The sequence below is a fragment of the Labrus bergylta genome, chromosome 15 (assembly GCF_963930695.1).
Source record: "Labrus bergylta chromosome 15, fLabBer1.1, whole genome shotgun sequence".
Lineage (NCBI taxonomy): Eukaryota > Metazoa > Chordata > Actinopteri > Labriformes > Labridae > Labrus > Labrus bergylta.
In genome coordinates, this window is record NC_089209.1 from 11833677 (window position 1) to 11855350 (window position 21674).

At 39.5% G+C, this 21674-nt stretch overlaps 2 protein-coding genes across 4 annotated transcripts; both read right to left on the bottom strand.

The window, feature by feature from the left end:
- Window positions 1–116: 116 nt before the first annotated feature.
- Window positions 117–13839, bottom strand: esr1 (estrogen receptor 1). The gene is made up of 9 exons (XM_020632914.3): window positions 11687–13839; window positions 10488–10714; window positions 9605–9721; window positions 8856–9028; window positions 8474–8627; window positions 5589–5727; window positions 3973–4106; window positions 3256–3439; window positions 117–1972 (listed from the first exon to the last, which is right to left on the bottom strand). The coding sequence occupies exons 1-9, from the start codon at window positions 12109–12111 to the stop codon at window positions 1657–1659; spliced, it is 1869 nt and encodes a 622-aa protein (XP_020488570.2). The 5' UTR covers window positions 12112–13839; the 3' UTR covers window positions 117–1656.
- A 539-nt stretch (window positions 13840–14378) lies between these two features.
- Window positions 14379–20577, bottom strand: armt1 (acidic residue methyltransferase 1). Of its 3 annotated transcripts, none has more exons than XM_065964169.1 (5): window positions 20559–20577; window positions 18080–18185; window positions 17701–17939; window positions 16985–17150; window positions 14379–16553 (listed from the first exon to the last, which is right to left on the bottom strand). In XM_065964169.1, the coding sequence occupies exons 3-5, from the start codon at window positions 17892–17894 to the stop codon at window positions 15771–15773; spliced, it is 1143 nt and encodes a 380-aa protein (XP_065820241.1). In that variant the 5' UTR covers window positions 17895–17939; window positions 18080–18185; window positions 20559–20577; the 3' UTR covers window positions 14379–15770. The 3 variants fall into 3 exon arrangements, with proteins under 3 accessions (XP_065820241.1, XP_020488571.1, XP_065820242.1); XM_020632915.3 differs by lacking the exon at window positions 20559–20577 and adding an exon at window positions 18575–19421; XM_065964170.1 differs by lacking the exon at window positions 20559–20577 and adding an exon at window positions 18272–18562.
- Between the last annotated feature and the right edge of the window lie 1097 nt (window positions 20578–21674).

The window sequence follows — 21674 nt, forward strand, 5'->3', positions numbered from 1 at the left end:
CTTTGCTTCACACAAGTGTTGGGGAAAAAAAACAGTGTTGAGCAGTATTTTCTCAATTAATGCTTTTATTTTCAGGCACAGTAAACAAATGGCAGTCAGGTCAGCTCCGAGTGGAATTACACAGAAAAGTTGAAGATGCCAAATCCAGTTTCTACGACCCTGTATGGAGGCTTCACACATACACGCCTGTATGGGACAGAGAAAAGGTACGACAACTTAAAACTACACTGTAACTGCATTACTTTGTTTACCTTCTCAGTCACGCGCGACAAATATCTGTGTTCTCTGCACGTCAATAAACCATCAACCTTTTTTTTATTCAAAAAGCTATAACCTGTGTCTGGAGACCACACAGAACAATGGCCAGTTAATTAACACAACAACATCATCAAACAAGTAGAGAAAGTTGCACTAATTAACCACCTTCTCTTATCACAGAGAGTTTGGTTAAATCAGTTTGAGAATGAAGTTGCAGAAAATTCTATTTTATATTCACATAGTTGTTGATTGGCATTGGTTTAATTAAAAAAAAACACGTAGATTTGAAACAGTTCAAACATCGAAAAACAAATGTGCCCTACTGCAGTGCCTCAGCGGTGACTGTGATCAGAAATGCACTAATAATATTCCCATGGTGGTTAAATTCGATGCAGCCTTGCAAAGTGAGACATCGCTTCAAAGATGTGAGAGTGCATGGAGCACTGGGATGTTACTTAAAAGTGGCGATTTCCTTACATTTTACGACAGCTTTAACAAATGACTACTTTGCAGTTTATAGTAGAACTCTTCTCAAATGGATCTGATTTGGTAAAATCTGAAATAACAACAATCACATGTGTGCACATACATCATGATAGTTACATTTTTGGATGTGTGTAAATCCAGACAAATTCTGATGTAATAAGTGGATGAAATGACACTAGTTGTAGTTTCATGGGGTTGAAATGTTGAATGAGCTCGGGCCCCTCACAGCACATGGCCTCAGAGTTCATTCAGACACACACACAAACACACACAATTAAACAATAACTTTGCATGTAAGTATAAATCTCCAACCAGACCTTCTATACGATAAGAGCTTTAGAGTGAAGTTACCGTACAATAAAGACGGCTTCCTTCATCATGACATCTGTCAAATTTGAGCCTTTAACTTTGACATGATCAAATGAAAAAGACAAATCTTCAGCAACTGCTCATCTCATAACTTCATCACTTTTTACAAAAGCTCAACATTGTGTGAACGTATAAGTCACAGGACCTGGTGAATGTGGGAAACTAAATACAAAATAAATTACATATGTTTAAACTAGTTTTATCACATTTAGCGTGTTATTTGAAAGTCAAATAATGCCCCCATAGCCCCTTAAACCCAAGAAGAAGTGCACTTTGGTCGAGACAAATAAACGATAAATTAGCTGCTCGAGTGCCACGATATTACGGAACACTGTAAAGCTGCTAGAAACAGCGAGAATATGAACTGCACTGCAGCGCACATTCTCATGAACTTGAGTCGTGCAAAAGAAAAATCGTAAATTATCTTGTGAAATTAATTCAAATCTTTTTTTTTTTCTTTCTCAAACCCGGTTCATTCTGTATGACCCACATAATCCATAAAAATGACTTTGGACCTCCGCATGCTGCTCATCGAGCTCCATCTTATAGGATGTGGGTGCAGTCAGAGCGGGACCCTCCAAAATGAAGGACCCCTGGACCTGTGGGGGGTTTGTTGGGGCTCTCATGGCTGAGTCGGGAACCAGCTGAGGAGCTGCTGCTGCTGCTGTTGTTGTTGTTGTTGTTGTTACTGTTACTACTGTTGGAGGTGAAAACGAGCTCTCCTTCAGCCTGGGACCAGGACTCTGCAGGTCTGTCTGGGCGGTGGAGGCGGTGAGCGTCAAGCATCTCGAGCAGAAGGTCATAGAGAGGAACTTTGTTTTTGCATTTCATGCTGTAGAGATGCTCCATGCCTTTGTTGCTGCAGGGAGTGTAAACATAAGTGAGAGGAGAATTAAGAGCCAGTTTATGAGTAATAATGTTAATGAGTGCGGCTTAAGACTGCTTTAAAGCTCACTGTCAGGACTCTGTTAAAATGTACATATTAATGTAATAATACACACTGGAAAACATTCTTTCTGCTCCTCCTATTCTGATAACAATCCTGTTTTAATTAGCCAATACTTTTATTCTCCCTGAGTTACTATTCAGGTTTTCATCCAGCACTCTCTCTGGAGAATGATCTTGATTAGCATTCAGAATGAAATAATGAAGGTGTTTTATCTCCCTGTCCACAAGTTACATACTTTTAGTTGTCTCTTGATTATATATGACCTTCACCTTGTCTGTATCTCTGACTAGCTCTTGTTTGTTCCAACGTCAATGGAAACCTTTATTTACTAAAATATGGTTTCATTCAGACAATCTCTACCACATTAATCAAGGTCTGATGCACTAAGGTCTTCTTCACAAACAGAAAAATACCCCCCCTCCCTTTCCCCCAAAAAACTTTTGGTAAGTAATTTTGGAATTATAATTGTAGACTCAATATTTAGATTTATTTCTGATTATAAGAAAGCATTGTTATTTTTATTCATTTTAAAAAAATATTTTCTTTATGCGCTCTCTCATTATTTTCTTATTTTAGGCACATTAAGTCCACATGTCATGTGGAAGGTGCAACATAAATAAACGAGACTTCTGTTTTTTTAAAGGATGTAAATAAACAGGAGAAAGAACTGAATTTGATGGAGACACACAGATCATAAATCCAGTGCCCATGATCTAGAAGTGACGAATAGTAGCACCAAGTGTAACTGTGTGGCTCACTCTAACAGGCTGTAGATACACAGACAATTTCTTTTTAAGAGGGAATTATAGTTAAACTGAGGGAAATTATTTAGAGTTGGTTTGAGATATTTTCATTTATTTTTGAAGCACTGGTTTAAAACTCTTCAATAAACACACTGTTGCTGTTTTATAATGTTACACACTTTGATGTCCTCTAAAACTATTATTAATTTGAATCTTGAAAGTTCTCTAAGGATACAAACTTTTTTTTTAAATTAAGGAACATTTTAATTCTGCTTATCTAAATATATAAATCAATTATGTTTCGAAAAAGACCCTAAACCCTACCATAAGCTTAACTGTCTCAGAGATTCACTGAGGATCACTGCAGCTCAACTCTCTGCAGAACATGTTGATATTTAAGGACCTTTGACATGCTAAAAACAAAGGCGACCTTTAGTAAATGAATTTCACCTCATGTGTCTGATGTGAGAGAGCAGGAGGAGCAGCTGGGCTTGTCGCCTTGACTGCTGGTGAGCCGAACAGCCTGATTGGCTGATGTGATGTATGAGAGCGTCTGTGATGATGTCGAGCATATTCTGCACGGCCGCGCTGTCATGCAGTGGCTCCATTGTGCCGGTGCAGAAAGAGAAGGCACCTGAAGGATGATAAACATCGTAAAATTAACAGATATATTAAACACTGTAGCTTATTTTCCAATATGATGAACACATTTAGTTTGCAACAAGCTGAAAACCTGCTGAAACATCTGATTCATGACAGAATATAAGAGCATTAATTGCAGGAGCCCACACAACGTGCAAAGTTCAGGCTGCTCCAGCGGCTGTGCCTGTAGAGTCTTCTTTTTCAGGTTCACATATAGAAAACCTCTGGAACAAACACAGCCCTACTGGCTGGCTACTGTTGTCATGGGAACATTTATTGGGCATATAAGCTTTTCAAGAACACTCTGTTCAGCTGATGAACCTCAGTTTCATTTAGAGCTTCAGCTGTGTGGTTGTTGTTTGAAAGAGTTCAATATTAACTGAAAACTGCAACAAATCCATGTGATATGAAATAGTTAAATTAGAGGTTGAAGGGTTTTTGCTTTCCACTTACAGGGTCAGGAATAAGTTTGTCAGAAAATATTCACAAGGAGCAGACAAAGCTTTCACACACTTGTTGCCTCACCAGAGTTGAGCAGGATGATGGCTTTGAGGCACACAAACTCCTCAGGTTTGAGCTTGAGAATGCGGAAGCGGGAAGCAGTGGCCAGCAGCATGTCAAAGATTTCTGCCATGCCCTCAACACAGTTGCCTTCACTCCTGCAGCAAAGCGAAAGAAACACACGTTTTTTTTAATTAGATTTTTTTATGCTTACTTTTCTCTTTAATTTGAAGTCCCAAATGAATGAATGTTATGGCTACTTCCTGAAAGTCGAATGATTAATTGAGATGACCCTGGGCACATTTTCTCATTTGTTTTTTACAGAAGAAATGCAGAGGGCATCGACACGGCAGGCTGTAAACTGTGCAACAATTAATGAGTCTCAATATGAATATTCATTGTTCCCATGTTTTTTTCAAAAATAATGAGACAAGGTGATGAGAACTGGTGTTAAAACCTTATTACGGACATCTGTATCTCATCAGCCGGCTGAGCTTTAGGTACTGCAGATTGAGCTGCTGCTAACTTTAGTGAACAAACTGACTGAAATCATTCATCAGGTTTAAGGCTTACAGTTAGAAATTACAGTTATGTGACTTGAAAAAGACAGAAATAGACATCTGTATGTGGAACTGTGGTCAACAGCCTGTACTCATGAAACACAGATAATTCTCCTACAGTTGAAAAGATTAGATCTAGAAGTATATTAAAGTTTGTTGTAGCTCTGATCTGAAAAAAAGAATGCATAGTGAAATTCAGAGTCAGATAGAGCCCTGATAATAAAAAATGTTATCAGTTAAGAAAAAGAAGAGCTAAAGTTTTGACGGGAAGTAAACCTGACTTTATCTGAGACCATGAAACCATCCAAAGAGTGGTCAGATAAACACCTAATGGACTGAATGACTGCAGCGCTCCATTTGTGGGCACAGTTGGAAAGTGATGGAAAGATGGATAATATCAGTGGTTGGAGTGCAAGATAAACTTGGACAGTACAGAGCTGAGGGAATTTGTCAACCCTGACCCACAGCGTTTTAGTCATCATGTCCAATTGAGATAATACTCTGTAATACACTTTTGAATCAAATGGGACCATCAGACACATCAGACAGTAAAAGCTATGCCTGTCTGTCTCTCTCTGCCCCCCTCCCTTCCTCTCTGATGTAGATGCTGCAGTTTGGCGAGATTGTTTACTTTGAACAGGGGAGGAAGAGGAGGGAACAGGCTGTGCCTGCAAAAGCAGAAAACAGTCATGTCTCACTGCATCTCTATTTTTCTCTGTCTGCTCATCATTTAACTCCCTCTCCCCCTCATCTCTCCCTCTGTCCTCCTTCCATTTCCATCATTCCTTGTATTGAGGCTCTGATTAAACATCTGTCCTGGTTGTTAGCTTGGCGCTGTAATGATGAAGAGGGTGTTTCAGGTTAGAGAGAGGCTGCTCTCCTCTCGGTGGGGAGCAGGTAATTATTCTTTCACTCTGACTGCCATCTTAAGGTGGCACAATGGTTGGCAAGGTGTGAAATAGAAAATCTACCATGCTGATGTAGCACTCTTAAGATATGGGTGAGAGTGAGAGAAATGTGTAGAAAAGGAGAGAAAAGGCAGATGGATGTCTCAGAAAAGTCAGGAGTAATCCTGCTTACCGGTCCAGTATGAGGTCCTGAGCGAAGATGAGTTTTCCGGGGCAGTGGATGGACCTCCAGATGAGGCCGATCATCAGCACCTCCAGCCAGGAGCTCTCCAGCAGCTGCACCTGGTCATGCAGGGTCAGCTGCAGAAAGCCTTGACAAACAAAAACCTTTTAGCCCTCTAGAATTTAAGAGAAATATTAAAAGGAGATGAAGACAGGTTTTGAGATTTTTTATTTTTTTTTAGATTCATCACTTTTCATATTTGGTATACCTCCATTAAGAGTTATTATTTTGTTTTTGACAATTATGCTTTTATTCTTTATTTTTAAAGGTATTAAAGGTTCCACTTGTGCCTTTATTGAGACAGGACAGTGAAGAGTGATGGGAAACGTTGGGAGCAGAGAGTGGAGGGTGACATGTAGCGTATGTTGAGGGCGTCGGACTCGAACCCTGGGTGGCCACGGGGACGGAGAGCCAAGGTAAAGAGGTCTAGTTACCTCTTTTTTCCTTTGTGGTCTTTAGTTTACTGTTTTTGTTTTTAACTGCATTTATACGCTCAAAACACTTTTTCTCTCTTATTCAAAGTAAATATATTGTAAATATTAATATATATAAATATTGTATGCAGGAAGTTATGCAAAGACCAACCAGTGTAAGTGTAAATGCATCCCCTACATGTTGTATGTTTCTCTGTATTATATTTGAGAAAAAGGCAGGAAAGATTTCTGTGAGAGGACCAAAAGTATCAAATAGAGCATAGATGAAACATTTCTATAGTTCTAGCAGTCGTCCAGATATGCGCTCTGAAATAATAATCACGAATGTTTGTTATTCATGAACACTAGGTGACATTTCTCTTATCACAACAATTATTTAGAGTCCAAACAAAATCCAAATATGGGTGAAAACCTGATGTATTAAGTGTTGTTTTATCTAATTATTTGCAGCAGTGGGTGTTGCGGTGTGGTGAGGAATATTAACACTTGTAGAGATAAGTGTTTTCTGTGCACCTTCAATCCATAGACTGTAAATATTGCTTCAATCCCACTTGTACAAATGCAAATATGGGTGCCATTATTTTCAGGCAGGGACTAACTACTTAAATGAAACCATCTGCAATCTCTGTGCCCTCATAAGAAGCCTTATCGCTGGCACTCAGCTGTCTCAATTCATATGTAATTACAGCCAATTCATTCCCCTTGTCCCCCTCTGCTCTCTGTTTGGGACCCCGTGCAATTAAAACTGTGTGCCTTTGGGCTTTTAGTGACGCATGTGGCTGCAATACCTCAAAACCAGGATTTACTCACTTAGAGAACCTGCAGTGTGTGTGTGTGTGTGTGTGTGTGTGTGTGTGTGTGTGTGTGTGTGTGTGTGTGTGTGTGTGTGTGTGTGTGTGTGTGTGTGTGTGTGTGTGTGTGTGCATCCAAAAGGGTGATGTGTCCTGGCTGCAGTTAGACTCTGTGGGGGTGCCAGCAGATTGGTCAAACTATCCTCTCAAAGGTGATGACTGTAATTACTATCACTATAATGGCTCTGCAGCTGTGTGTGTGTGTGCTGGTGTGTGTGTGTGTGTGTCTTAACCATAAAGGTGTCCCATCACTTTGCTGTTTGCCAAACTGTCACATCACAACAAACAAGGGTAAAAACCTCTGTGATTTGTTTATCTGTGAACGTGAATGTTAAAGAACAGAAGCTGAAAGTGTTTGTGATTGTAATCATGTTTTTATGTCATTATCTCAGGTTAAGGAGTTCATTTTTTTTAATATTAAAAAAAAATTCAACCTCAAAATGTGTCGGAGGAGTCTGAGACTATTAGAGAAACAGCTGGAAAAGTTATATTGTCTAACCCTTTATTGATCCTGCCATCAGATTTTTGTCAGTTAAATTTAAAATCCCCAGAGCAGAGATCTTCTAAAAGTGAACACTACTTTTGAATCTTTTATAATCATAAACAATGCTCTTCAGACGACAATTTACTGATTGAACAACTTGAATTCAACTTGAATTCACCACATAAAGAAGAGAAGTCCCCCATTATTTCCTCACTTTAACTGAATTAAAACCAAATGCACCCTCAGAAATATTTGGGTTGAACACAAGTTTTTTTTTTAGTTTTTTAAGGAGTGTGTTTCTGCAGGGTCAGTGGAATCCTTATTTGGAGTAGCAATGTAATAGATGTCATGGTGCTCCAGCAGCTCTGAGTCACATGTTTTGCACCTGATCCCACTGAGGTACCTCTGAATATCTATCCAGAACTAAAGCTATGATCTTGAAGTTTGGACAACTACCTGTGGGGTTCAAGCTAGAGAGCTTTCTGTTAAAGACTTACTTTTTAAATCTTTTAATTAGGAGTATTTTTTACAGCCTTTTCCAGTGTCTCTGTAATCATTGGTTTTACATTTGTTTTATTTTCTGGTCTCCTTTCATCTTATTCAACATTTTGCCATGTATTAATAATTTCTCGTATGTTCTTCTATTGTATTGATTTTATTTCATTTGAGGGCAGTTGTGTCTATCTGTTTCATTCACACATACAATCTGTTCTAAGAGTTTATTTTCTTACGAATATGTTTCAACACGATGCTGACAGGATAGTTGTTCAAAACTAAAAGGTCTACAAGGAAACAGTAAGTCATGATTCCCTGAGGACTGCATTACAAGCAGGATATGTTAGATGGTCACAGACCTCGAGCAACGTCACACTCCTGACAAACTACAAACAAAATGTTCAAGAAAGAAAGTGATTATGGAAACGAAAAGCCAAATCTCAACATCTGGACGAGTCGATGTGACTTATCTGTCACAGCATAGTTCAGCACAGTTATTTTTCATTTGTAAGGAAACGGTTGTTTTAACAATTATTTTTGGTGGGGCCACTTTGATTCACCGAACCGTACCTGGCAGCTTCTTGGCCCAGGCGATCATGTGGACCAGCTCCTTATCAGCCATGCTGGTGAGCAGAGTCATCATGGTGACCTCTGTGTAGGGTCGACTCAGCTTTTGACGGGAGCACAGAATGGGGGGTTCGGCACCTTGGAGCAGGAGGAGCACCTGAACAAACAACAGATACACAGGTACACCATCAGTCGATAGAATGTTTAAACTCTTTGAAAGGGATAACAAACAAATCCACACATACAAAGCCTAATAGGTATTTTGTTTTCTGAAGTTCCTCAGAGGATGATTTCTTATGTTTTACAGATCCAGATTTACTCTCGCCCAACAGTCAGCATGCAACCACATTATTTCAAAAATAAAAGTCTCAGCATAAATAAGCACCTGGTCAGGAGGCATGCTTATCACTGTGGATTTTCCTCCTCCATAAATGCTGCTGTGTTTCCTCCTGTCCTGAGGGGGGACTGTTCTCTGTCCCTTATGGACCTTGTCCTTGTCAGTAGTGCCTGTCCGTCGTTTGTCACGCCGCAAAACCCGCCCCCGATCTTTACGCACACCTCGAGCACACAGCAGAGATTTAATACAGAATATCATGCAGAACAACAGTGACACAAAATGCATACAGACAAACACCTACAAACTCGTTAAGCCTTCCCTACACTCACAGATAACTTCATACCAAAAGTCCAGCCGAACAGATTGTATGAGTGCCCGTCTGACTGAAGAAGTATGAAAACAAAAATGTGGGTGTGTTTTAATCAGTAGTTGTACTCCTTAAAAAGGAAATCACTCCAAGGTCATGTTAAAGTTATTCTCAGGCTTATCTGCATCCCCAAGCATTCTCGCATTTATGCAAAATGACTGATTGTAAGATGGTTGTTAGTACGTACATTTGTAAAGAAAAGTTAAATGAAATGAGCCTTTTCTGCTTACTACAGAAAAAAAAAAAAAGAAGCAATTACCACATTAAACAAAAAACAGTCCAACCAAGATAAAAACAGCAAAAATATCAACGGATGACAGATAATAATCCAGCTGTTTTTCCTAATAATGTAAATTATACAAAATAAAAAATAAAAAAGATAATACTGGAGATCATAAGAAATGTGTTTTTTGCTGCTCTTTCTACCTACCTCCCTTCATCATTCCCACTTCGTAGCACTTCCTGAGGCGACAAGCCTGGCAGCTCTTCCTCCGATTCCTGTCAATAGTACACTGATTGGTTGCTGGGCACATATAGTCATTGTGACCTGAAAGAGAAGGAAATCTATTACTTCAAACCCCCCCATACTCCAGCGTTTGCCTCAGATCTAGGTTATTTAGTAGCCAGGAACACTCTATTCCCAATCTTAAATAGATCTGAGATGGAGATGGTTTTGTCATCGCCATGGAGACTATTGGTTTCTTAAGGACCGTCCTTTCTGGTAAGACTTATCAATATGCTGAAGGATTAAACCCAAAACATGACTAAGCCAGCTACACCAGAAGAGGCTTTCACCTGTGGAAAGAGGCAGCTCATACATTCACCATGTTAAAGAAAAGGCAGCAAGTAGAAAACATGGTTACAACTTGTAGGTGGATTGGGAAACAGAGGGGGAATTTTATTTTTGATTGACACTCATATACAATAATGACACACACTTGCGCTCTCCCTCTCTTTTTTTAATGAAGCTTTCAATGGACACCTGCTTTTTGCTTGGGTCACAGGTACATTTTGTTGCTGACACATTAAAAATGTATTCTTAAATACCCAGTTTCACTTTAGATTTATACATTTGTGATTTCAATGTTTTCTAAGACAGTTACATTTTTAAAACAGAGACAAAAATAAAGTTTGAGCGTTTCCTCCAGGAGCATCTTTTCTTTGTGTAGCTAGAGTTTGAAGTTTAAGAAGAGTATTTATAATTCCATCAAGAAATCTGAACTTTTTACGCTGACAAAATAAGATATGCTCCTTCACAAGTGAGAGGACGACGTCCATTGGTCACAAATGGATGGAGCAGAAAGATGACCTACCCTGGATACTCCTCTTGAAGAAGGCCTTGCAGCCCTCACAGGACCACACCCCGTAGTGGTACCCAGAGGCGTAGTCACTGCACACTGCACAGAAACGCATCTCTTTCGCCATCTCGAAGCTCCCGGCAACAGCTCCAGCTACAGACTCCCCCACTCTGTATGACTCGTCACTGGTGCCACACTGGTCCTCTCTTAAAACCGTCTGCTGACTGGACAGCACGCTGGACCTGTCACAGGATTTCAACTCTGTTAAAATAACCTCACACATTTCCCTTTATGATTCAGTTTTCAGAATTAGAACGGCCAGAAACTTGGGGATTGACTGATTCAGAGTATAACTGGCTTTACTGGCATAAAATACATGCAGACTTTTTGACAAAAAGTAGCTCAGAAAGGCTTTTCATCATAAAAATTACAGAAGTCAACTTCTTAATTAAACACTATTTCTTGCAATAACCCCTTTGGTTTTAATTTGACAATGGCACAGACCAAAGCAGAGCACTATTTTCCACCTGAAGCAGGAAACAATCTGTACATGTACTTGTGTTGTTATTACGTATTGTCCCTCTCTCAAGGTCTTTGACAAAGTCCTTAATCTGTGGAATTAAAAACCAGGGCAAAGCTTGATCCTTTACATACAGATAATGGCAATGTTTTGTATAAAGCAAGAGATAAAATAAAAGCAATGTAGTTATATAATTATGTTTTCTTTATAACTGCGTTAGGACTAAACAAATGCCAATAATGGTAGTCATGAGGCAATGTCTTCATAAAAAGCACACAATTCTAAGTCAAGATTTAAAATGAGTTAAATTAAGAATTTTATGAATGACAGAAAAAGTGAGAGTTAGTTATCTCCTAATAAGTCTCTGTAACTTTGTAATCAAGTCATAATTCAGAGGGCTCAGGGGCCATATTGACAAAAATGTATTGATCGTTAGATAGCACGGTGCTCAGCAGTTAAATAATGACTAGCGCACAAACAGAACTGACCAAACAACCAGATTCAAACATCAGACATTCCATCTCTCACAAATGACTTACCCCTGAAGAGATCAAACACAATTTATCTATCTTTAATGTAACTTTATTATTTCTTCAAAATAGTCAAAAATACATTCCCCCCCCCCCCAAGCACACTACAGATACTTTAGGCCACTCGAGTGACCTGGTGGTGTAGGCAAACTGTGCTCCCTCACCTGTAGACGGGTGTTGAAGTGGTTTCCAGATAGTGGTTGCTGGGCGGGTGCATAAAGGGGCTGAGTTGGGGGCTTGAGGGCACAAACACCAGAGGACTGGCAGGCCCACTGCCATGGGACTGAATGCTGCCATTTGAGGGTTGTCCGTGGGCGTCCAGAGAAGCAGAGTAGTAGCCAGGGCTGGAGTGGTTGTACAGAGGAGTCGGGGCAGGGGTGGGGGTGGCATAGTCGTAGGTTCCATCCAGGAAGTCCACAGTGGCTACCCCTCCAGACCCTCGGCTCTCTTCAGGGTACATGTCACTTAGTGGGGCACGCAGTGGAGGCGAGGGACGTTGCGGGGAGAGGGTCTCCAGCTCTGTGGTCCTGGGTCTGAGTGCTGGTCCGCACGTCTGTCTGCTCTGCGCCGGGCTCTGCCTGAGCAACATCACAGCACAACAGCACTGATATGCAACATAATGATTTAGACTTGCTCTCTCATTTGCTGGGAGGGGGGAGTGGAGACGAGTGCTGCTACCCCTCTCTCTTTACTCTCTCTCTCTCTCTCTCTCTAGCCCTTTCTTCCTATAAAGCCTGTCAGGCAAATCGAAGGGTCCACTATTCTCCAGTCCCTTTGCTGTATTCCTGGAGCTTCCACCCACCAAGCTTAAACAAATAACATCAAATAGACTCCTCCCAACCTCTTAAAGGTTTTGTTTTTCCAGCAGAGCATTTTCCCTCTGATACTCTACTAATGTGTAGGAGGACAGGAAGGCTAGTGGGCAAAAGAGGAGTATGGACAGAAAAATTGTGATTCCCAAATAACTTTCCAGTCCACTACTATAAAATGTTCTCCTCTCACTTCACATTTTCATTACATTAAAAAGGGGTTTTACTGGTTGCAGCTGACACCCAGAGAAACTGTAAACTATCACTGAGCTGTTTCATTTAGCTGATACGCAGCATGACGTACACACAGTCTATTTGTAGCCAGTTACTGAATACACCTGAGACACTAAGATAAATCAAATCAGTGAGGAAATGAGAAACTCAAGGGCAATGGGGGACTAAAAGAAAACTAAAACATAGCAGGATACACCTATCACCTTCTACACATTAGATCATCCTTGTGTCTGCCTGGCTGTTTGGGTGTCTTCTCTCTCTTTCTCTCTCTCTCTCTCTCTCTCTCTCTGTCCCTTGCTCTGATCTCCTCTCTCATCTGTCTGGCTCTCGGACATCTAGCTGGACTCAATGTGCACAATTGGAACAGTGGAAAGGTTAAAAAAAAAAAAGGATAAACAAGTTAAAGATGCAGCCAAATCGATAACCACAATGTGTTTTAGTGCCAGGTCACCATAACACAGCAAACAGAGCAGGTCAAATCTCATTCCAATAGCAAATAATTACACAATCCCAAACAAGTGGATTGCTGATTTTTTTTCTCATCACTGACCTCAATACTATCACCCCTGCTAAGAATTTGAAAGAAACGTATTACATTCTTAATAAAAATCATACTTTACAGGTTACATGTAATTGAAATACAATGAGCAATACAAAGGGACAACAATATGGACAAGTTAATCACTACTTGTATCAGGTCATCTTAGAAATAATAGAACACTGTATTAAACATCATAGCAATAGGGCAGCGTATTCATTCAAACAATGGACATATTTGTGATGTTCCGTTCATGACATGGCTTAACATTTTACATTTTAGTCCAGGCTTCAAAGTAAAGAAGTCTGGTAATGTAGTAGTTAGTTTAAAATGTTAATTTAGGTTGTGAAATAAAAAAGGTTAAGACAGGACTTCAATGCAGCAACAAGTCATTTTCTAGAGGTTGTGATGCCCATGTTAAAAATAAACAAATAATTTCAGGCTGTAATTGAAATGTCTTAATGTCAAATCGCACCTGTCAAATTTGTAAAAAAAAAAAAAAAAAAAAAAAAGTTTAAAAATAAAATTGATCACTGACAACTACACACCTCACCTACTGAGAAGAAAACTGAACATTTGGTGCAGAGGCTTATTTTCTCTGTCGAGCGCAACATCCGTCTTGAACAAACAGCCCAATTTCCAAAACATTTCGGGTCAAATGGAAAACAAGTAGCCCTGATTCTGACATATATTCTGCTTTCCCCCTGGAATAACATATAGACACAGTTACATTAGAGAACAGAAAATGTGAGCCATATAACAGCTAAATCACTTAAACAGCTCATTGTAATTTACTAACTCATAAGACCACATTCACAAAAAATGTTAGCAGCCTAAATGATGCCATTTATTGATCTCACCTAATTGGGAAATTATTGTAAAGCACATAGTCATCATACAAAGCTGAAAATATATTTTTCTAATATCTTTCCTGATCCTAGGTCTCTCAACGGGAAACACATTTTTCTAAAATAACAGAAATGTCCCACTACCAGTGGACAGCTTTATACTGATTCATTATTTTGACTGTTTACAGATGCATTTATTCAGTTTTAGGTTTATAATCTTACAGGTTTTTGGCCATATATGCATGAAAATTAAATATTATAACTGCACTTGATCAATGTTAATTTAGACTAATAAAATGTTGAATATATCAAATAGATACAGATGCCAATTGCTTGTGAAAAACAATGTTGATGAAACAGACGTTACTAACGATGTCTTACATTTGTCATGCTGATGAATTACAACGATCCAGGGAAAAAAAGAGCAGTCAGTGCACTTCTTTATTGATTGAAACTTCTTCATATAAACAATATAGTTTCCCTCTGCAGTACAGACAACAATCCAGTTCCTCCTCTCTGAGATACTGACACCGACAGTGAGCAAAGGGATAACATCTGAGACATTCACTTTTTTATCTATAAAGATTCAAAGGTCTGGGTTGCTATTTTAAACAAAAAAAAGCACACCCCGTCACTGTTGTTGTTACACTTCCACAATAACACTCAACTATCTTTCCAAGTGAGCACAACAGTTTTCAAATGATGTCATCATCTGCCTGAAGTGGATTTTTTTCCCTGCATGTTTTGATACATGCATATCAATGGCAGACAGAAGAGCAAACAACCTGAGCTGAGCAGTGTTAAAAAAAATATTTAATCATTCGTCACTCTCATCTATTACATGCAAAAACACAAGTAATGTGGGTCTGAACTTAAATGTTGTAAGACAAATTTGTAATTAATAATTCACAACAGCATATGCATTGTACTGTAAACACTAATGTAACATAATAAATTGTGCACAACACAAGTTGTTGACTCAAAAAAAGCAACCTTGACTTCTTACCTCTGGATAAATTCTTACTGTAAACAAAGGCTTTGTTGAAAATATTGGGAAATGTGACATCTAATAGTGTCAACATTTTGAATGTGACATGATAGAAATCAGTAGTGAAAATAATTCTCAAATATTTCTGTTACTGTGCAATTCTGTATAAAATTATTAAGGGCTGACTAATGATAAAAAAAACAACCTCATCAAATATGTAGAGATTCTAATTTTTAGTTCTTATGGCTTAAGTAGAGCTCCGGCTTTGGTACTTCTTAGGTCTGTCATGCTAAAGAAATCCCCCCTGCGATGATTCAGGATGGTTCAATTGCACAATATGCAGTATTATCGCACCACCCCTTTTTTATTTATGTGAATTTATGTGCAAATTTGTGAATCAGGGGTCGGCAACTGGTGGCCCGCAAAAAGGATTTGCAGCAATATTATTTTGATTGAGACTTCTGTTTATTTCTTGTTTTCTTAACAACAATGAGATGACAATCAGTGACAGAAACAAACATTTCCACCACAGAACAGCAATGTGCAGCGCAGCACACACTGGACAGCACCTGGTGCTGAAACAAAGCATTGACACTGCAGGAACGGTTATCACCAGAATCACCTCTTCTTTAGCCTTTTAATTACAGAAGCTAAGTGCAGTTGCCATCGTTTCCTGCTGAACATGAGGTGGGGTGAGGTTGTGATGGTGACCTCCATGCTCCTCTGTTGTCTTGTTAATATTGTGGTAATTCATTTTCGGGGTTACTGCAGCAGCTCTAGTACTTCTTAATGTAATGTCCCATGATCCAAGCTTTTCCAGTGAGCTAATCGTTAGATCTGATCCTTTGGGCTGCCAAACTGAATGACTGCATACTTGCCGCTAGTCATCCAATCTGGATTTTGGGAGGTGAGCTTCTCCCCTTGGCCTGGCTGCAGACCGACCTGAACATTGGCCTTAAGAGTCCTCAGGCTACACAGTGGAGCAGGCCCAAAACCTCGTAGGGCAGTATCAAAGCTGACAGTGTGATCCCAGTCTCTGTCCCCAGTCAGCTTTCTGTAATTGAGATCACCCTTGAACAACACGAGGTCTGCTGCTTTCAGGGTCGCATACAGGTCAGGAGCATCAGTTGCCATGTCACAGAACTCATGGGGCAGTGTCCAGAAAGGGTGGTCATGGTAGGACCACACGCCCTCCTTTACATACATCTGCCACTGGACACCGCTCTTAGACATCCACCTGTGATTGGCTGCCATGGTCTGTCGGATAGTCCACTGAAAATCGTGAGCTGTGACATCAGAGACAAACCACGGGAAAGATTTGCCGTGAAAATGGACTTCACGGACAAGCCCGGAGGAAACCAGGAAATCTGCTAAAATCAAGTCAGTGACCAACTCAAAGCCAGCGTTGTCTAGAACAATGTCCACTCTGCCTGCAGTGATTTTCTCTGGCTGTCCTGGCCTCTGCATGGATGTAAGGGTGGACCAAACCATGTTGGAGTCATCCACCAGGATTAACGGTTGGAGGCTGTCGAGGGAGTCTATTGGACTGGTCTTCTGGGAGTTGTCTTGGCCAGCAGAGATAGATAGATCACACTTGTTCCCCCATAGAGAAACCTATAAAGAGTCAATTAAAGTTCAATCTTGACCTATCTTAAGATGTGATAAAATGCAATGGATGCTTATTTCAGCAATGCAAATACAATATACAAATGATGTACATTATTTTTTGTTCATGTAATTGTGATAAAATATTCTATTCTAATATCACAATTATCAATCAACTTATATTTGTAAATTAAACAAAGGAATGATGTATGAAATCTTTCACTAATATGTTCCCTTGTGACAGATCAGTTTGTATTATTTCAGTTGAAAACCACAGCAGCAAGTGACTGACCGACACATTTAATTTGAAGGCCACTAAAGGCCAATTGAAAGGAAACCCTTAAAGGTAACCATTTCTCATCACACATGATAATTTGAATGTTGCAGTTTTGACTTCATCAGTTTTTGTAATGTAATGACAAGATACAGAAGACACTGACCTGTAGCAGTTTGTTAAATTGCTCAAACAACTGATTCTTTGAGATTTCCTCCATGTTCTTTTTCACTCCCTCCAAGTATGTGCATAAGGCCATCACAGCCTGTTGTGACTCAAAAAAACTCTGTGTCTTCCCTTCATTGAAGACATCATAGTCACTGATGGGAGGACTGAAATAATAAATAATTTTATAATTAAAATGATGACTAGATCACAAAATAAAAGAGACAAAAAAAAAGACGATTTCAAAATAGCTAAAATGAACGGTGGACTTGACAGCTGACAGAACTGTTGCTTTGAAGTCCAAGGTTTATTTCATAATTGAATAATTCCCTATATTAATTGTTTTTAAACTATTAGTGTTATAGTGACGTCATTCAAAATTTGAAAGCCATAGTATGACTCAAAATATAGACTTCCACCTCTTGACAAAAGGGGCAGCTTTTTTTTGCTGACTTTCAGAAGTCTGGTGAAATCTGAGAGAAGAATTACGTTGTTAAAACAATACATAAACCACATCATGGATAAGTATAGGCTTGAGAGGAATTCAAAGTGCATTCCATTTCAGTAATCTTCAGGTTTAAATTATAATTATAAAGCAATGCAGTCTTGCATATAGCAGGACAGAAGTCTCTAACATTTGGATTTAGCCATATACTTAAGAGCCGGAAATAAGGCAGCTACAAAAGGTTCCCATTTCAATTTGCAAATGATACTCACTTAAGCCAGAGGGCCTCCTGTATCCTGCGGTACATATAGCACTCCACATAAAGCCATGGAGACTTAAACCAGCTGACAGACTCTTCATCCCCCTCGATCTGGTGTCTCTGCAGGTACTGGTTCCAAGACTCTGTGTCTTGTAGACAATCTGTCAGGGCAAGCACTGGTTTATCTGTCTGCAACTCATTCCTCATCTTGGACAGCAGAGATATTGTTTGCTTCTCAGCCTGGATACCCTCCTGCATGACAATGACAATAAAAAATAAATAAAAAAAACAAGCAAGACCAAATTAAAGTCTTCAAGTGGGTGTCATACTTCCGTATTTTGTTTGTGACGGAAACAACTCGAATTTAGCTACTGAAGTGGAAGAACTCTTACCTCTCCATATTCTTCAAAAAACTTGTTTTTGTTGCGATGTATCGTGTCTATGACTTTGGTCAAGATAGTTGGCAATCTGTCTCTCACTGTCAAATAAGCAAACGACCTGCAGAGAAACAATACAGCCATTAATGCTTCACTTCCACCTCCACTGCAGCAGGTGTGTGTTAAAGTAAGCTAGTAAGCTAATACCTAGCGAAAGATGTTTCATTTGGCACTTATTTTGCAGACATTTAGACAGCAACAGTGAGATCTGCAAGCATTACGTTGCCATCAACAGGAATGTATTGGTTACGTTAATTGAATCAACGCCGTTGTTTGCTTGTCTGCATTCAGCTTTTACAAATGTATGCATGCATATTTAGCAAAAAAAAGCTAATGCTGTCGTATGAACGTATGGTGTGAACACGGCGGCCTTTTGTTAACGTTATAGAGCCAGTTTAACTGCATTATTGAGCATAGCCACACATTTGTTACATCAGGCTGTCAACATACCCAACCACTTTAGCAGACAGGGAAGGAGGAACTCCGAGCAAATTTTGATCAGCCGCCATCATTATTGCAGTAAGCGTTCAAACTCAAACTTTATCAATAACAATTCCCGGAACAATAACACGGTTTTTAGGGGGCAGCTGGTTGAGGCTTAAACAAGGCGTTTGGTGTTTATATTCATGAGAATGCTGCGCGACAGATACAATTGTTGACGCCCTCTTTTCTGGATACAAATCTGAATCATTTTAAATTTGTTTCCTGGTTATTTTACTTTGTTTTTTTTTTTAATGAAGGATACAGTGCTCCCATCTAGCGGTTAACTTTTGAACTGCAATGACTGCAAGTCCTGTGCCCAAAGCATGTTGCTTCTTCGATTATTAAAAAAAAAAGAAACAACTTTTTCGTCTTCTTCTTAAGTGACTCACTTCCTGTGGCGTTTGTCTACTTCTAATTATAAAGCCACAAGCCTTTTCTTGAATTGATTAAAGATAAGTTAGACGCTGCCGCATTGCGCATACCACTCTGGTATTGCTGCAGAACCTCGAGCATCTCTTGTTGTCCAGAGCAACGGTTGTCATGGAGACATGGATTCGCCCTATCAGAAAAGGGGCAGAATTCGAACCCCGAGGCTTTTTTGGCGGGAAAAGAAGGGGTGGAGTGATTCTGCTGGAGAAACCATTCCTCTAATCCCTGCTTGGAAACACTGATTAATAAAACACGTGTAAATAAATATCCACATTTATTGTTGTGTTAACACCGCTATGAAGCCATCATGGAATTAAAATCACAAAAATATAAATCGTATACAACTGATTGTAATGATGTATTCTAAGTTAAGATAAGACAGTCCTATATTGATCCCCAGTGGGTAATTCAAGTGTTGCAGCAGTAAAAGACAAGAAGAAACATAAATTAAGGTCTAGGCTCCATTTTGACACAACGGAGACACAGCCTACCACCAGGAATTTGACTGCAAGAATGGACATATAGGCCCCAGGCTACTTAATAAAGAAACCCATTACTGAGTTATTTGCAAAATAGCTAAGTTTGTTTAGTTTTGGCAGGCTGCTATAAACGTTTTTTATGTCATATCCATATAAATATAGGAAACCAGGACGGTTTCGCGATAGGTGACCCTTTTTGGAGAAACATGACCAATGGATTAAACCGCACCAATGACCGGATTTCTAAGCTGAAAAAACACGCACATCAACCCCCTCCCCCCCCTCAAACCCACCCCCGCCAGCCCGGTCACTATGGTAACACGGCGGGCAGTTGTCAGGATGTGGGGTCTTGGGAGTAGGAGTCCAGCTGCGTCCACCTCCGGTGTTCATCACCGCCGCCTCCCATCCCCCCACCGGGCCCCAACCATGCCGGATCTGTTTTTCTGCACCGAGAGAGAAGTGACTCACCACTCCGGTTTCAAAACAGCCCATGAACGGGGGGAGGGGGGGCGGTTTTAACGTTAAAGGTCCTGTTTAAACAGGTGTTTCAGCTCACCACGCAGTCGTCGCATGCAAATGTGGGCTCGTGGAGCACTTTATCTGACTGAAACATGCTTAGTCGCTGACGCACTGACATCAGGATTATCCAAATCAACCGCAAAACTCTCTGTGGCATATCTGTTCCACGTTTTGAGCAATTTCGTACAGACTGTGTGCTGTTGGGTTTGGCAAATTGATTATTAGAAGAATAATCGATTCAGTGGAAACCAGAGGAAGCAGTCATGCGACAGTCTTTTCAATAAGATGTCCGGAGAAAAGGACACAAGTGAAGATTAAGCAGGCATACAAAAAAAAATATTTAAAAAATCTAATTAAAACAGTAAGCCAGTGTGGTAACAACAATTTATCTTCATTCTCCAAAACCATCTGTGCCTTTTAGAAAAGTAAACATTTTCTGTTGTCATTGCCATCTAGTGCTCTCAGTTAGCCTAATGTTTTATTAGTTACTAAGGTTTGGTATCACCAACGCAATTTTCACTTACTTTTAGTGAAGTGTTAAAAAGAATCCTGTTTGTTGGACAGAAACATAATGACCCCTGGCTCTGCTCCTGAGACATTGCTGTCTCCTGTCACTGGTCTCCTTATGCCCACAGACCTCTCCACCCATTATCTGCATTCAGTCTGGTCCCTGTGTGGCCTCTCTGTCCTAAGGTTGAGTGCAACTTTACAATGACAGGTCTGGAAAAATTGGTGTTCACACAGGAACAACATATGCTTTACACTATAACACTGATGACAACATTTGATGTCAAAATATAAACTAGATGTTACTCAAAAGTGTTACTCCAACATGTCTCTAAGACCTTGTTTCCATTTGGTTGTAGGCTACTCCATCTATTTCCTTCAGAACTAAGTTGAAATGTATAAAAATGCAAACCTTTGTTAGCTCAGTAAGTGTTTTTAACTGGGGATTTAACTGGGTTTGGATTAACATTATTTTGCCCCAGCTCATAAAAGCACTGCAGCCGGAAAACGTTTATGCAGTTTAGATATCATTGCAAATATTTTCCTTTTCTTTGTGCAAATTTAAATTGTTTAACCTTTCATTTAAAAAGTGAACTCTTTATGAGTAGGATATTAATTTTCTATTCATAAAGGCTTACTTGCCAGCCTTAAAATGTTGCAGTTTTACACTACATTAATGTAGCCTTAATGTTATTGTCTAAAAGAAAGGTCAAAGCTAGAGCACCTATTTAAAGGTTTAAGTTTCAACTTAACAAAAACTATTATTGGAGACAAAAACTTCATAAAACGGTGACAGGCCAAAATAAATGAAGAAGCCTAAGAGATCAACGTAATGTGATAGACCTACTTTGGTAAGTGCTCAAAAAGAGCACTTACAGCATGTTATCTTCTTGTGACACATTGTAACTTTTAGCCTGTCGTTAGGTAGTGAACTCTTTAAAAGGGGAATCGTTACTTTATAAACGCCATAAAGTCTACGCCTAGCCTTTCGTTTAGTCAAATCTTCGCTGTGGAATGCAACATTATTCTCCTTTTGTAAATGCATTATTAAATTATGCTATTTACAATAAACGTGCTAATATACAAAAGTGTTCTAGGCCACTCTTCTTCTAAATTATAAAAAACATCATTTA

What these genes read in the sequence shown, in the direction of transcription:
- esr1 (XM_020632914.3), bottom strand. Translation starts at nt 12,111, where the DNA reads ATGTTGCTCAGGCAGAGCCCGGCGCAGAGCAGACAGACGTGCGGACCA. An exon ending in CAGGACCTCATACTGGACCG is followed by an intron (nt 4,107 to 5,588) that starts GTAAGCAGGATT and finishes GCTTTGCTGCAG; the next exon opens with GAGTGAAGGCAACTGTGTTG. An exon ending in CATCATCCTGCTCAACTCTG is followed by an intron (nt 3,440 to 3,972) that starts GTGAGGCAACAA and finishes ATCATCCTTCAG; the next exon opens with GTGCCTTCTCTTTCTGCACC.
- armt1 (XM_020632915.3), bottom strand. Translation starts at nt 18,636, where the DNA reads ATGATGGCGGCTGATCAAAATTTGCTCGGAGTTCCTCCTTCCCTGTCT. An exon ending in CAGGAGGCCCTCTGGCTTAA is followed by an intron (nt 17,151 to 17,700) that starts GTGAGTATCATT and finishes TTATTATTTCAG; the next exon opens with TCCTCCCATCAGTGACTATG. An exon ending in AATTTAACAAACTGCTACAG is followed by an intron (nt 16,554 to 16,984) that starts GTCAGTGTCTTC and finishes GACTCTTTATAG; the next exon opens with GTTTCTCTATGGGGGAACAA.